Consider the following 17331-nt stretch of genomic DNA (forward strand, 5'->3'; position numbering starts at 1 on the left):
CCGCTGAGCATTGGGTAGGGAGCAATTGCAGAAGAAGTGATCACTGGGCAGTAACAGAGGAGAAAGATTTTACAGGCTCTACTGTAAAGTGACAGTTATTTGACTAGTGTGGCATTGACAGGAACACACACACACAGAGAGAGAGAGAGGTCAGTGAAACAGAATGCCACGTTAGGAAATACCTGCATGTATTTGTGGGGCTTGGAATGTCATTAAAAAATCAGTGGGGGAAGAATGGCCCATTCTATTAGGTTTAAAAGCAATTAGCTACTCATTGAAAAAAATTAATTTAATCCTTACCCCACACCGTCTACCGATATAAATTCCAGATGGATTAACATAAATATTTATAGACATGTTAAAAAGCATAGGAGAATGTATTAATAGCGTTTTTCTCAAAAATAGGCATGGGAAGTAAGAACCAAAAAGGAAAATACTGATACGTTTGACTATATCAAATATAAAAGTGTACAACAAAGCCAAACAGCTCATAATTGCCAAAACCTAGAAGCAACCAAGATGTCCTTTGGTAGGTGAATTGATAAACTGTGGTACATCCATACCATGGAATATTATTCAGCACCCAAAAGAAACGAGCTATCAAGTCATGGAAAGACATAAAGGAAACTTACATGTATCAGGGAGCGAAGCCAATCTGAAAAGCCTATCAACTGTATCATTCCTGCTATATGACACTCTGAAAAAGGCAAAACATGGAGGGAGTAGATGGTTGCCAGGGATTTGGGAGGCGTAGGGAGAGAGGATGAATAGACAGAAAGGCAGATGTTTAGGGCCATGGAACTATTCTGTGTGATAGTGTAATGGGAGGTGCCTGTCACTCCACATTTGTGAAAACTCATGAAACAAGGAACATCAAGAATGAGCGCTCGTGTAAGCCATGGACTTTAGTTAGTAACAGTGTATCAGTAGTGGCTCATCCGTTGTGACAATTGCACCACACGCATGCAAGGTGTTAATAAGAGGGATATTATGGGGGTGGGAGAGGGAATGCATGGGAACGCTCTGAGTTTTCCACTCAATTTTTCTATTCTTTTTTTTTTTTTGAGTTGGAGTCTCACTCCCTCACCCTGGCTGGAGGGCAATGGCATACTCACCGCTTCCGCCTCAGCCTTCCAGGTAGTTGGAACTACAGGCGCACGCTACCACGCCCAGCTAATGTTTGATTTATTGTAGAGACGAGGTCTCACCAAGCTGCCTGGGTGGGTCTCGAACCCGTGGGCTCAGGCAGTCATCTCGCCTCGGCCTCCCAAAGTGCTGGGATTACAGGCTGAGCCACCGGGCCCGGCCTCAATTTTTCTATACATGTAAAACGACTCTGAGAGATAAAGTTTATTAATTAAAAAATGATACAATCTGTACAACAGACAGACTTAGTATTCCGGGTACACAATGAATTCCTATCAATTGATAAGGAAAATATTTTAAAAACAGAGAATTGGCAAAGGACACAGACTGGCACCTTCATAGATGAAGTCGAAATAGTTAATACATGAGAGAAATGCTCAAGCTCATTAGCAATAAGGGAAGTGTAAAACTTGAAACAATGTGGCGGTGTCACTTGTCACCACACTGTGGGCAATTTTGACATTTTATAGCATCAAGTGTCGGTGAGGATTTGGGTGAGGCTTTTAGGGGCTCCTGAGGGGGCCGCAGCACCTGTCATGGTCACCTACAACCCCCCACCCCCGACCCAGGTCTGAGTGCAGCGAGAAGTGTCCACATGAGGCTGACCTCGGCCCAGAGACGCCAGCCTCTGCGTCCTTGGCTCAGCCAGGCCGGGCATCAGGTGCTTGAAAGGAGACACCAGAGGGATGTCGGAGCCTACGGACCCAGCTCCCAAGCGCCAGCTGGCATCTCTGCTCTGGTTTCTGTGACATCACAGTGGGAGCTTGAAATCAGCCATGGGGGTGATGGTGTTTACACCATGAACATGGGCACATGCTACTACTAATGAAGTATCACCCCCCTTTTGTTCCTCTATTGATCAAATTGTTAATTATTGACCTTCGTCCATGGACATAGGTACCCTCCTCCATGCCCCCAGGCTGGGCTCCAGGACAGACCCTCATTTCATCTTTTGCTTCATCTCTGATTTCTACTCCCTGTGACCTTGTCCCCATCTTTTCTCTTGTCTCCTCTTCAAGAACAAGGGAGAGGGTGGCTGGGGCAGGGGGGGCAGGGACAGGTGCTTTCGGGACAGCACGGGAAGAGCCCTGCTTTAAGAGAATTTGGACCTGGGTCCCAGAGAAGCCATTCACTTTCTGTGTGACCTCGGACAGACTTTCACCACTCCAGCTTCCATGCTCTCACCTGTGAAATGGGAATAATCATAGTCAAGGCAACCATGTATAGCCCTGCAGGAGTGGCTTTGCCTCATCTCCAGGGAGCAGCATGCACAAGGACTATGGTGGGAATGGCAGTCTGTGGAGATGTGCAGTGGGCAACCTGAACAACAGTACATGGCCCTGATCATTGCATTTATTTCAAAGGGTCGTTATAAAGAATAAAAGACCTAATATTGGAGGTGAAGGAGTCTGACTGAGGGCTTGGCATGCAGCAGGCGCACAAGCATTGTTGGTTTCCTTCCTTCCTCCTAACATCTATCCTTGCTTTCCTCAGTACTGTATACTCCTTCCTAAGGTTAGGTCCATGCCTGTTAGCCACACGCTGTGGTACCCAGAAAGTTCTGGATACCACAGTCCACACACCCTTCCCCACAGAGAAGTGCTTTGTAATAATCCTGGCAGCAGCCTGCTTGGTGGCTCAGCCTGTAATCCCGCGCTTTGGGAGGCTGAGATGAGTGGATTGCTAGAGCCCGCAGGTTTGAGACCTGCCTGGGCAACTTGGCAAGACCTCATCTCTACAATAAATCAAAAATTAGCCGGGCATGGTAGCGCACACCTGTAGTTCCAGCTACTCGGAAGGCTGAGGCGGAAGGATCACCAGAGCCCAGCAGGTCGAGGCTGTGGTGGCCGGGAGCGTGCCACTGCACTCCACTCTGGGCGACAGAGTGAGACTCCAACTCAAAAATGATAATAATAATAATAATAATAATAATAATAATAATCCTGGCAGCTCATGCCACCAGCCCCCATGGCTGCCTCGCCTCATTTCACCGACTTCACCACACCCACCGTCACTCTCATCTTCAGGGCCATGAGGCTGGGAAGCAGGGGCGACATGCCTTGTGCAGGGCCACTCGGAGAACAACATGTGGTGGAAGAGAATTCCACTCGGATCACTGGGGATCAAAGTTCTCCAGCCAGTGGGCTCGTGGGCTGCAGAACAAGCCTGTCCTAGGTTCCCCCACACAGACACACACGTATAGAAATGAAAAATTCACAAAGCAGCATTTTCTCCCTGCTGCATTTGATCATAGCCGATCGTTCCAGCCCATGCCACATTTCATTCTTTCTTATTTTTATGCTGGTTGCATTAAAAATCCATGAAATGGGTTTCGTGACCCCTGGTCTAATGTGTCAAGACTTGCAGCTTGAAATACACTCTCTAGGCTGCTTCTCCCAGGTGACCTAACACAGGTGTCAGCCAAGGGCGACTCTTGGGCTAAATCTGGCCCGATGCCTGTCTTGTTAATAAAGTTTTATTGGAACACAGCCACGCTCACTCACTTACATGCTATCTGTGGCCCATTTTGTGTTCCAGCAGTAGAGGTGAGTAGTTGAGGCCGAGACCGTATGACCCATAGAGCCTGAAATAGTAACTCATCTGGCCCTGGACAGAAACAGTTGGGTGACCTGTGCACAGACCTGCCTGTGTCTCCTTTGCTTACATTTCTGCAGGGCTCCTTAGCCTGGCTTAGAAAACCACTTCCCTCTGGCTTCCCATGCTCTGTTCCCGCTGACCTCTCTTACCTGGGGTCCTCTGAGAATTCTCCCCCAGTACTTACAGGCAGGAGGCTGAGAGGCCATGGGGGGGCGAGGACAAAGCCCCTCCCTGTGTGCTGACCCCTTGTTCTGCTCCCTGCCCTGCAGGCCTCCTGGGAATGGTCGCCCACATGATGTACACTCAGGTGTTCCAGGTCACCGTGAGCCTCGGCCCTGAAGACTGGAGACCCCATTCCTGGGACTACGGGTGGTCCTTCTGGTAAGCAGCTTTTGATCATCAGAGCAGGAGCTGCTTCAGGCGCTGGAGCCCCAGGGCGTGCTGGGACTTCGGCAGCTCAGCCCAGCTAGGGGAGGGAAAAGAAGGGATGTTGGGGGGAAAGGAGAGATGGAGGGGCGTGACCTGGAGTCCAAAGGTGCTTTGAGACCCTAAGGCGTGGATAGACCAACTAGGGCCCACTGGTCAAATCTGACCCACTACCTGTTTTTGCACAGTACTCTAGCTAAGAATGGTTTTCACAATCTTAAATGCTTGAAAATAAATCAAAAGAAGACAGATACGACTTTGTGGCATGTGAAAATTACATGCGATTCAACGTCAATGTCCATAAGGGACGTTCCCTTGGAACACAGCTCCTGTCATCGTCTGCATGTTAACCACGGCTGTGCTCACCCCGCGGTGGCAGTGCTGGCTGTGGTGACAGACGCGGAAGGGCCACAGGATGTGTTCTCTGGCCCTCGGCCGACCTCAGAGGCCAGCTCTGGAAGATGGAGGTGGAAGCGGACAAGACCAAAGTCAGGCAAGCCATGGAGGCTTCTGGGTGGCCCGACGGGGTAGAAGGACCCCAGGGCGGGGCCCCAAATACAGGGGAGGGGTCAAACCTCTGAGAAGGGTGTGCCCACAAAAGGCTGAGTTTGCCAGGGTTCTTCTGCTTGCCAGTGATAGAATTCCAAGCTTACGTGTTTGTTAGTTCACAAAACTGAGAAGTCCAGGTGGATCAGCTGGGGGGGGCTCTGGGCCACGGCAGAAAAATCCACCCGCATCCATCGGAGCAAGGTGACACCTTGGCTCACGTAAAGGAGGCTCACAGCTGGGGCTTCAGGGGACGTTGGATCCAGGGTTGCTGATGTCCTCAGGGCCTAGTTGTGGTCCTCTGGATCATCTAAGCATGGCCCCCTCCACATTGTAACTCTGTCCCTGGACTGGCTTCCCTCTTGTGGTGAGACCTCGCCTCCTGAGGCCGGTACGTCCCCCTTCACACGTAGGAGAGAAAGGGCTCCTCTCTCCAACTTGACTAAAGGCCCAAGCTTCCCTCCAATGGGCTTCGGTCATTTTCTCTTTCCTGAGCCATCACCGCAGTAGGGGGAATGTCATGAGCTTATTGGCTCGGCTCAACCAGGCCCATCTCGAGCTAGAGAGAACTACAAAAATAATGGTGGAGCAGATGCTAGGTGAGCTACCACAGTGTCTGCTTCAGGTGATCAGGTGATTTCATCTGGAACTCACTCATTCTCTCCCCTTTTCCTGTCTCTGTCTCCTTTGCATTGATGGTGGCTTCATTCCCAAGCAGCTTTTCCCCAAGTGCTAGCAAAGGTGGTCATCACGCCTGGTTCTAGGCTAACTAACGTCTTACAAATGTAGTAAGACCAGCAGAGAGGCGGGACTTCTTTCCTGTATTTCCAGCTACTATCTTGGTTATGACTTTCACAGGCTTAGTTCAAGTCATGTGACCATCCCTGAACCAATGACTTAGACTCTGGGGAGACTGGAAAGCTCAATTGGCCTGGCCCGAGTCCCATGGTCCAGAGAGTGGAGTTGGTTGACCCCACCCAACTCCTTGGACAGAGAAAGGGAACATGTCTCCCAGTGGAAAATTGGTGGTGATGATGGAGTGAGCCGTTGTCAGAAGAGAAAATGTGGCTGGAAAGACAGTGACCACAGCTGTCCAATACACAGGGTATCCAGGCCTAGGCTTGGTGGCCGGGGACCATGTATCCCTTCAGTCATGTAACACATACATGCACTTACTGCTGGAGAGTCGTTCTTTTAGGAGCTGGGGCACAGCAGTGGCCGAGACAGCATCGTGACGGGGGATCAAGACTATGAATCAGTTATATTTGAGCCATGAGGAGTGGGTTTAGGGGGCAGGGGCTCACAGACAGCTGCAGAAACACAGAGGCAGGGCCACTGGCCCAGCTTCAGCTGGGAGAGCCCGCAAGAAGAATTTTCTCAGGCAACCTGGAAGAGGAGGGGATAAGTGTGCCTGGCAGAAGAAACAGCAGTTACAAAGACCCGGAGGTGAGAGAGCATTTCTAGGGAGGGTGGTCAGAATGAAGCAGGAAGGACTGTGATTAAGATGGACCCTTGCCGGGTGCCGTGGCTCAAGCCTGTAATCCCAGCACTTTGGGAGGCCAAAGCAGAAGGATTGCTTGAGCCCAGGAGTTCAAGACTAGCCTGGTCAGTGTATTGAGACATCATCTGTGCAAGAAATAATAATTTAAAAAATTAACTGCTCGGGGTGGCATGAGCCTGTAGTCCCAGTGAAATGGAGGATCACCTGAGCCCAGGAGGTCAAGGCTGCAGTGGACTGTGATTGTGCCACTGCACTCCAGCCTGGGCGACAAAGTGAGAGCCTGACTCGGGGGAAAAAAAAAGACAAGCCTCATTCCTGGCCAGGGGGGCCTCTAGCTGCTTCTCTCTGGTCTCTACTGGGCTCTATCCCCTCAAGGCCAAAGGCAATGGCCTTAAGGGACCCTGCCCGTGCACACTAACTCCATCCCTTTAAGAGCCGTCCCAAGGAAACCAGCTGAGGTGCTGGTTCCCCTTTACCGACATTTCCCCCAGCAGCTCCTTCCTGAGCCCTTGACCTTGGAAGGGTGTCCTTCCCCTAGAGCTAGAGAAGGCACAAAGGAAGGGGCTAGCATTTGTGAGTGTTGCCCATGTGGGTCATAATCTTGGGCACAAAGCCTGAGGTGGCACAGATCACAGCAGTGCTGAAGGCGGGCACTTCGTGGAGGTTCGGAAAACCCAGGCAACCTGCCTGAGGTGGTCCAGCCTGTATGCAACAGAACTGGGATTCAAACCCCAGCGGGCTGGCCCCGGAGGCCATGCTTGCAGCCTCTCTAGGGTGGTGGGTAAAACTGGACAGTGCAGGGATACGCTCAGCCCGATGGCCGACACGTGGCGCGTGCGCAGGAAACACCAGCTCTGCTTTACTGCTACTGACATGAAATGTAACACAGGCGGTCATCTCGTGTTGCCTATGTGGACGCGGAGGCTCAGACAGGTTGGGCCACTGCCCTGGGTCCCACAGCCTTAAGTGGGCACCGCCTCCTCCCCCCAGGCCTCCCTTTCTCCATCCTGGTGCTTGGTGTCTGGAGTGGAGCCTGCTGGCGTTGCCCACAGGACTTTTTCTTCCCCCAGAAGCCAGGGCCTCCCGCCCCCTCCTTGGCTCCCTCCCTCCAGGCTGGCCACCCACAGGGCCTTGGTTGGGCTTATTACCAGCCAGGGCCCAGCGTGCAGCCCCTGTTAGAGCTGATCCATTTCTCCCTGTCGCTGGGGCCCCGTAAGATGGATCAGCCCCATTTTTCATCCCTCATATTTGGGGCCTCGCCAGAGCTGCACCATGTCATCTCTCTTGTTTAATATGTGTGAGGCCATTTGTCAAAACTCTGGCCGAGAGAGAGCCTCCCCTGCTCCCGCCCCAGGAACCTGAGAGGAGACTACTGGCCTCTGCCTTCTGGCCCAGCAGGGAGAAGAACAGGCTGCAGGGACTGGGGGTGGGGGAGAGCCTCTGGGGACTCAGTGGCTTTGAGCACCTGCTTCTGAGAGAGACAGCTTAGCAGGAAGGCCGGGGTCCCTGTGGTTAAGAGTCTGATGGCCCAGGGTTCGGATCTCAACCTGACACTCACTGCCAGGCCCAGGCAGTGGGGGGCAGGTACGTGGCAACACATCCTGACTCTGACCCTCACCTGGCCAAGTCACAGGCCCTCCTCATGCCTCAGTGTACTCAGCTGTAAATTGGGGATAGCTCAGGTTTCTGCCTCCTGAGCAGAGTTTTAGTTCTCTATTGATGTGTAACACGGCACCTCAAAATCTAATGACTTAAAATAAAAATGTATTACTATCTCCACAGTTTTGGGGGCTGACTGGGTTGAACTGGGTGGTCCCTGTTGGGGACTTGGATGTCAACGAGGGCTGGAGTCTCCGAGGCATGGCTGGGGCAGACATCCAAGAAGGCCCCTCATGTCGCCGGCAGCTGGTGCCAGCTGGTGGTGGCTGGCAGCCATATTGGCTTCTCACAGCATGGAGGCCGGGTCCCTGGGGAGTGTCCCGAGAGCCAGAGTTCCTACAGACTAAGGTGGCAGCCATGGGGTTTTTTATGACCTTGCCTCAGTAGTCACAGAATGTCATTTCTGTCGCAATCTGTCGGTCAAGGTCAAGCGATGGGGCCAGATTCGCGGTGAAGCCCCACCCCCTTACGCCAAACAATGCCTGAGTGCTCACTGTGCATGGCCTGGGCTGCACATGTGTGTCTGGCCCTGTCCCCACAGTGCGTCTGTGCCCCTCTGGCCTGCAGGCACGAGAGCGGCCTCCCTCTGTGGTCACTTGCGCCTGTCTTACCGAGCAGGGCCTGGAGTGGATGGCAAGGTGGCATCCGTGCATCTTTGAATCTGCTTCCCCTGCATCCCCCTGCCCTCCCCCCCGCAGTTCCCAGGGGCCAGGGAGTAGGTCGCCAGTCCTCATCATTATTCTCCCCTTCCTCCCTGTGGTGTCCACTCTGCTCTTGGCTCCGAAAACCAGGCCAACCACCCACATACCTCACTGTACCAGTTCAGAAACGCAAGCTGCCAACACCAGCAGGTGCTCCGGCCCCAAAGTTTGCAAACTGTGATCTGTGTGGGCGCCTCGGGGCCCTGGAGATGAGAGGAACAGGAAGCTGAGGGCTCATGGAGGCAGCCCTGAGCCCTCACCCACACTAAAACCAGAACAGTGTTAGCAGACGTTATTTTTAACCTGTTTCTCTTTCGTCTGTATTTATTCATCCACTTGTTCACGTCACGAGTATTTATTGAGCACCTACTACGTGCCAGGCACTGTTCTAGGTGCTAAGGGTTAGCAGGGAAACAAACAAGGCTTGTGTTTTCATGTAGCCGGTCTTCTGGGGCATAAGAGGAGGTGACCAAAAACCAAACACGAAGGACTTCTGCTTCTGAGAAGATGGAGTGGACATACTTCTCCCTACTCCTCCTGCCGGGTGCAGATAAAATCCTTGGACATCACACATAAACCAGACATAAGAGACTGAAAAGTGGCGAGAAGACAGTATGCTGTGCACTGAGGAATGGAACATCGGTGAGTTCCAGTTGGATATATCCCAGATTTGGAGTCGAAGAAGTCAACAATTCACAAATGCCCAAAAGCACAGGCAGAAAAATAAATAAAATAAAAGCCCCAACAAAAGTCTGCTTTTTCTGCCAAAGGACCAGAGAGGGGCCAGCCAACTGAGACAGAAAGCTTTTAGCAATAACAGCCTTGCTCCAGCCACACATTACAGAAAACAGAGCAAAACAAAAAAGTGGCTCCGCCCCCATCTCTGCCAGCAAGGGAGTGGAGAGCTCAAATTTCCACCTCACAGGTGGTCTCTCACCTCCACCAGGCAGTCACCAGGCACCCCTCTTCTTCCCTGCCAGAATTGTGTCAGAGGAGAACTAGTGGAGAGTCCAGGGTTTTGCCACTTCCCAGTTGTAATGAGACCATTCCCCATCATGGTGTCCGAGGAGTCAATGTGGGGAGCAGTAATGAGGCATCCTGCCCCTTCCAGCCAGGTGGCATCAGCACAGGCCTTGTGGGGAGCTAGAATCCCACCGTTTTACCTCCAGCTGGCTAGAGCCAGGAACCCTCCACCTGTAATGTCAATGGTGTCCCAGGGGGAAACTTGGACTTCTACTCCTACCCAGAAAGAACAGGGCAGTGCTCTGCACTTCCCTTGTCCTTATGCTGTCAAAGGAAACCAGCTAAGGCACAAGGTTTAAGCAAAATCCAGAGTCCCGTACAAAAATACCCAAAGTATAAAGGTCACAATGGAAATCACTTCCCTTACCAAGAACCAGGAAGATCTCAACTTGAATGCAAAAAGGCAATCAATAGAACTCAATGCTAAAATGACAGAGATGTTAGAAACCATAATAAATGTGCTTCAGTGAGCAATTACAAACACCCTTGGGAAACTAGAACGTCTCAGGGAAGAGGTAGAAAATATAAAGAAACAAATAGAAATTTTAGAACTAGAAAATACAGTAACCAAAACAGAAAGCCCAGTGGTTGGCCACAACAGCAGAATGGAGATGAGAGAACAAATCAGTGAACTTGAAGACAGGACAACAGAAATGATCAAATATGAACAACAAAGAGAAAATAAACAGAGCCTCAAGGACCTCTGGAACTATAACAAAAGGTCTAACATGGGAGTCCTAAAAGAAAAGAAGAAAGAGGGTGGGACTAAAAAAAGTACTCAAAGAAATAATGACTGAAAATGTCCTAAATTTGGTAAAGGACATAAACTTATAGAATCAAAAACATGAATTAATCTCCAAAATAGTATAAATCCAAAGAAATATATACCAAGACACACACGTATATACCAAGACAAACTTTAAAAAACTAAAGTCAAGAAAAAAAATGATAAGGCAGTAAGAAAAACAGCACCCTAACTATAGGGGGAAGCAATTCAAATGACAATGGATTTTACATCAGAAACCAAGCAGGCTAGAAGGAAGTGGTGCAATATTTTTTCCAAGTGTTGAAAGAAAATAATTGTTAATTCAGAATTCCGTATGTAGCAAACATATGCTTCAAGATTAAAGGGGAAATCAAAGCACTCTCAGATGAAGAAAACCTAAGAAAATTAACAAATTTTAGGCCCGCCCTAAAAGAATGACTAAAAGTTTTCTAAACAGAAAGAAAATTTTTTAAAAGGAAGATTTGAGCTTCCAAAAGGAAGACCAAAAATGGAAAGAGAAATTTTACTTCTCCTTTTGAGTTTTCTGAATTATGTTTAACGGTTGAAGCAAAAATCATAATATAGTCTGATGTGTTTCTAAAGGTACATAGAGGAAATATTTGAGACAATTATATTATAAATGGGGGGAGTTAAAGGGAGCTATGATTTCTGCTTCACTCAAACTGGTAAAATGTCTACACTGGTAGACTATGATTAGTTGTGTAGATACAATATGAGATCAAGAGCAACCACTGAAAAACCTATGTAGAAAGATACACTCAAAAGAACTATAGATAAACCAAGATGGAATTCTAAGAAATGTTCAAGTAACCCATAGGGAAGCAAGGAAAAGAAAAAGAGTGAGCTGAGCATGGTGGCATATGTCTGTGGTCCCAGCTACTCAGAAGGCTGAGGCAGGAAAATCATTTGAGCCCAGGAGTACAAGCCTGCAGTAAGTTATCACTGTGCCACAGGACTCCAGCCTGGGTGACAGAGCAAGATCCTGTCTCTCAAAACAAAACAAAACAACAACAACAAAAGAAACAAACAAACAAGAAACCCCAGAGAAAACAAACAGAAAACAACAACAAGTAAGTTGGCATACCAACTTAAGCTATAACATACCAACAAGCACATTAAATGTAAATGGTCTAAATACACCAAGAGAGACCATATCCCAGACCATAAAACAAACATCAAGTGTTTTAAAAATCAAAATCAGTCTTATAGAGTGTGTTCTCTGACCACAATGGAATCAAACCGAAATCTCCAAACACTTGGAAACCGAGCAAATATTTCTAAATAACCTGTGGGTCATAGAGGAAACCTCCAGGAAAATTTAAAAATACATTGAACTGAAGAAAATGAAAAGACAGTATATCAGAACTTGAGGTGTGCAACTGATGCAGTGCTGAGGGAGAAATTTACAACACTGAATGCTTACTTTAGAAAAGAGAAAATGTTTCAAATCAGATCTTCTAGAAAAATTAGGAACCTAGATAAAGGAGTCAGGAATGAAACAGAGGTCACTACAGAGCCTGAGGACATCAGAAATACAATAAGGGCATACTAAAAACAACTCTACAGGCATAAATGTGAAAACTTGGATCAATTATTTTAAAAGGGCAAACTACCACAACTCACTCAATATAAAACAGGTCATTTGACTATCCCTATAACTACTAAGGAAATTGAGTTCATAATTTAATTTTAAAACTTTCAGAAAAGAAATCTCCATGCCTAGATGGTTTTACTATAACATTCCACCAAATATTTCAATAAAAATTGGCACATTTTCTTTCAGAAGATAAAAGAGAAGAGAACACTTTGCAATTTATTTTAGGAAACTAGTATTATCCTGATATTAAAGTCAAAGACAGTGCAAAAAGAACCAAAGACTAATAGCCCCTGTGAATATAGATGCAAAAATCCTTAAAGAAATAATTGCACATAAGAGTTAGCAATATATAAAAAGAATCATACACTCTGGTAAGTGGGGTTTATTCCAAGGATGAAGCTAGATTCAGTATTTGAAAATCAGTCAATGTCATCTACCATATTAACAGGCTAAAGAAGAAAAATTGCATGATTATATCAATTGATACAGAAAAAGCATTTGACATAATTCAGCATCCTTTCATAATTTTTTTTTAAATTCCCAGAAAAGAAGGGGGGGATACAACATCAATAAGCATACCTGCTCTCAAACCAGGCAAAGTGGGAACCAAAGGAAGGCCCAAACTTTACCTGTATGATGACCACTTGTATACCTAATCCTAAATTATATCCCACATCTTTAAAACTAAAAAACGTTTTTTGAAGAAAAAAAAAATTCCAGAAAATTAGGTATAGAGAGAAACTGCCTCAACTTGATAAAGAGTATCTACAAAACACCTACAACCAACATTATACTTCATGTAGAAATACTTAATGCTTTCTCTCTAAGACTGGGAACACCACTGTTATTCAACATAGTGCTGGAAGTTCTAGCTACTGTAATAGAGCATGAAAAGGAAATAAAAGACATACAGATTGGAAAGAAAGATATTATACCAATTGTAGATGATATGATTATTTATATATAAAAATCCAAAGAATCTACCAAAAAATTCCTAGACCCAATATATAAATTCTGTACATTCTTAGGATACAAGACAAAAGCACAAAATCAATTTATTTCTATAAACTATCAATGAACATTTGGACAATAAAATTTAAAATGCAATACCATTTATACCAAAAAAGTGAAGTGCTTAGGTATAAGTGTAACAAAACATTTATACATTGAAAACCATAAAACTATATAAAATACCAATGAAAGAAGTAAAAGAAGATCTCAATAAATGGGGAGATATACTATGTTCATGGATCAGAATGTTCAACATAGTGAAGATATTAATTCTTAAGTTAGTATACAGGTCTAATGCAATTTCTATCAAAATACAAGAGAATTATAGAATGTGATGAGGGCCACGATGAAATTAAACAGGGATGTGTGGTACAGTGATAGGGAGGGTGCTTCTTAGAGATGGTGGACAGGGAACATCACTGAGGAAGAGTGACATTCAAGGGTGTGACATCCCATGGTGGGATTAGGGTTGGGGAAGAGCTTTGGGGTTTTTTTAGTAGAAGGAGGCCATGTGGTTAGAATGTGGAGAGCCCAAGGGAGCAAGATCAAGGATCAAGCATTTTATTTGGTCAAAGGTCTTGTGTGTAATGCAGATGGGTAGGCAGGGATATGGGCATTTCTTCCAGGTCAGCCTGCCTTAGTTGCCTGTCAGCCTCTACTTCACCCCATAGCATCTCTTTTTGGGTATCTTGGGCTTTAGTAATCCCAGTCCCTCCCAGGAAAGCTCCTTCACCACACTCAGTCACTGGACTCTGCCACTCCTGCGGGGTGTTTCACTTTGCTCAGGCCTTCAGTTTGAGAAACTTCTGCTCCATCCCCTAGTGGGCCATCAGGGTTAAGTCAAATTTGGTCACAGTTCAGATCCCTGGTTGTAAACCAGAAATTCACTTCAATCAACTTATGCAGAAGAAGGGAATTTGTAGAAACTGATTATATAAGAAATGTTTTTTCATTGACAGAAACCCAATTCAAACTAGCTTTAGGGAGGAAAATAAAATAAAATAAAAAAGAGGAATTTAGGCTCTCATGATTGAATAGCCTAGGGATAATGGCTTCAGCTGAGGAGGATCTCGCTCCTTTTCATGGCTCTGCATTTTTTCGGATCAGCTTCATTCTCAGGTCAGGTGGTGGCAAGCAGCTCCTCAGCTGCTTCTGGCTCAAATCTTATCAGTTTAGCACCCCATAAGAAAGATGAACCCTGTTTCTCAGTAGCTTCAACCAAAGTCCAGGGCTTCAGTCTTATGAGCCTGACGTAGATCACATGCCCGACCCTGGACCAATTACTGTGGGGGTAAGAGGGGAAGCAGCGCTCTCACTGGCCAGCCCCCCACACACCTCATTGCCTGAGAGCAAAGGAGGAGTGAGCCCTTCCCAGAATCAGGGTGCTGTTACCAACAGGAAGAAGGAAGCCAGTCAGGCGAAACCACCACACCCATGGAACCCCAGACCAAGTCTGCTTTGCCATCCTCCATCCTCAAGTTATGAGTTTCTCTTAAGCCTCACGGGGTTCTTATGCCCACTACCTAGAATAGCCAAGACTAAGACAGTAGCTGTTACAGTAGAAAGTTTAACATCGCTAAGCAGCCAAGTGAAGAAGATGAGAGATAGTTCTTAAATCCACCTCCCTGGGAATTCAGAAGCTCGAGTTTTTAAGGGTAATTTGGTGGGCAGGAGCTAGGGAATTGGGCCTGCTGATTGGTTGAGGATTATATCACAGAGATGTCCAGAATGTCTTTGTGCATCAGTCCAATTTTTGGGTGGGGGTCACAGATCACTGGTCTGATTGGCGTCATTTGGTCTACTTTAATACAGAGTCTGCACAACATCTCAAACACAAGTCTTAGGCTTATTTTATCTATAGGAGCAACTGGAAAAGTTACAAGCCTTGTGAACAATAGATGTAGGTGGAAGGATTCCTAGTAATCAAAGCTACTCACACCCTTTGACCAATTAAACTTCCAGATACCATCAAGGAGGTCTGCATGACCTATAGTCCATTATTCTTCAAGAGAAAAGCAAGTATGTTAGTCTTGTAGGCTGCCCTGAGGGCTAGGATATGCATGGCCAAAAAAAGGTCAAAGAGAACCTTATTATTTAGCTAAGCTTATATCTTAACAGAATTCAGGCCCCTGTTACAATTCTCACTGTGTGGCCTTTTATTTTATTTAAGAGGTTTCATTTCCATGATGCTAGTACAAAAAGACATCCCATACTGAACTAGAAGCTTCAGCTTTATTGACCAAGAGAGAGTATATCTGATTGGACCAGCTTTGTCCGGATGTTCAGCCCCAGTCCAGTCATCTATAAACAGGGGAGTAAGCTACACACTTGACCTTTTAGTAGACAGGAAAGATCTTCGGGGGACCAGGTTGATAGACATCCCAAACTGTCTATTACAGATACCTAGAGCTCCTGGAAGGTCCAATTTAGTGCCCTGTTATAAAATAATCAAGGGAATCTATTAATGGGTTTGGTGTTAAGGGAAATAGATGATTACAGCGTATCCCTTTGAGAAAAGCTGAATTCTCCGATTTTTCCTTGTTTCTTTCTGAGGTACTCAGAGGCTGACAAAAAGAAGAGCAATGGGTGCAAATGGTGGGCAACAGTGACTTTGGGGATGCAAGGGTGATGTTCAGAGATCAGCTGGATTGGCCAGCGGTAGGAGTGACCTGGAGCTCTCAGGCAGTGCAGGATTAGAGCAGCAAAACTGAGCCCTTGATTTGGAAGAAACCACTTACCAAGGCAGAGACTTGGGAACGGGGACCCAGAAACCAGGCCAGGTGCAGCTAGAGCCAGGCAGACACCCCACTCCTGGTACTAAATGTTGAATGCACAGTCTTGGTCAGAGAAGTCAGACAGGAGGCCATGTATAGAACTGGAACTAGATCAACTGAGTCTCCTAGCTCAAGTATGCATGAGACAGATTCTCCAGTTTTGGGCTGGCCTCAGCACACACATCAGGTGAGGGCAGCCAAGAGTCCCAGCTATGGAGAGAAAAAGTTGTGGAGGAGAGCGCCAAGTAGATCATTATAACTTCTTCTCTCAGAGGGAAAGCTTGCAAACCAAGTCAAATAAAATTGGGAAGCCAATGTTAACAGTGATGATAATCATGATAACAAGCCTTTCTTGAGTGCTTACTGTGTGCCAGACACTATCCTAAGATGTTACTAGAGCACTTTTAATCTTTGCAACAACCTGTGAGGTAGTATTATTGTTCCATTCATTAAAATGGACATGAGGAAGTGCCAGATGTGGTAGTACCTGTAATTCCAGCTACTCGGGAGGCTGTGGTGGGAGGTTCACTTACACCCAGGAGGTTGAGACCAGTCTGGGCAACATAGCAAGCCCTCATCTGAAAAACCAAAAATGGACATGAGGAACATGAGGCAGAAAGGTTGGCATCTTTCCTAGGGCCATACATGAACACAGGTAATTTAACTCTCATGAAAAAAGAGCATTTAGGGTATCTGACCCCCATCTCCTTCTCCATCACCAACTTGGATTAATCTCCTCATGCATCTTCACTTCAGCATTCCAAATCTTTGACAGTTTGTGGAATGCTGCCTGCTGTCTCATTTCTCTATACCTTTGTACATGCTATTACCTTTTCCTGAAAAATGCCCTTTTTCTTGGCCAACTCTTACTCATCCTACCAGACCCAGCAAAGGCATTGATGTGTTCTGGGTAACCGTCCTTGATGCCGGCCCCCTTGGATGGAATGAATCACTCTCTTCTTGTCTCCCCATAATGAACGCTGTCATATTTACAATGTATTGCCATGTACAGAAAATTCTTTGTCTCTCAAACAAGACTGAGTGTGGCAGGGGCCAAGTCTTACCCCTCTCTACACAGTGCCTGCACAGGATCTGCCCAAGGAGGCAGCTGCAGTGTTGAATGGGTGTTTGGCGGGTGGGGGATTTTTCCCGTCCCTCACCCATCCTCACTGTGGCATCTCTCTCCTGGTCTCTTGGCAGCCTGGCATGGGGCTCCTTTACCTGCTGCATGGCAGCCTCTGTCACCACGCTCAACTCCTACACCAAGACGGTCATTGAGTTCCGGCACAAGCGCAAGGTGTTTGAGCAGGGCTACCGGGAGGAGCCGACCTTCATAGACCCTGAGGCCATCAAGTACTTCCGGGAGAGGTCAGTGAACACGGGGTCACAGCTGGCCACCTGGGAACCTGAAGCCCAAGGCATGGCCTCAGCGGCCACAGGACCTCAGTCAAAAACTGGAGTGAGTGGCCTGGCAGAGGTGCTAAGGAGTGTGGGGTGGAAGAGGCAGGCTGAGTGAGGCAGAGTTTGGACCCCACTATGTTGGAATTTCTGGGGCATCTCAA

The 17331-nt window shown here is 47.1% G+C and overlaps 1 protein-coding gene across 1 annotated transcript in view; it reads left to right on the forward strand.

Annotated features, from left to right (window-relative positions):
• The window catches only part of GSG1L (GSG1 like), a 153308-nt gene that overhangs the window by 104204 nt on the left and 31773 nt on the right, over positions 1-17331 (forward strand). The window contains exons 3-4 of the mRNA XM_008061177.1: positions 4014-4125; positions 16970-17137. Of these exons, the coding sequence (XP_008059368.1) occupies positions 4014-4125; positions 16970-17137 (280 nt within the window). The remainder of the gene's footprint in view (positions 1-4013; positions 4126-16969; positions 17138-17331) is intronic.

Source organism: Carlito syrichta, unplaced genomic scaffold (genome assembly GCF_000164805.1).
Source record: "Carlito syrichta isolate Samal-C Ts95f unplaced genomic scaffold, Tarsius_syrichta-2.0.1 Scaffold305129, whole genome shotgun sequence".
NCBI lineage: Eukaryota > Metazoa > Chordata > Mammalia > Primates > Tarsiidae > Carlito > Carlito syrichta.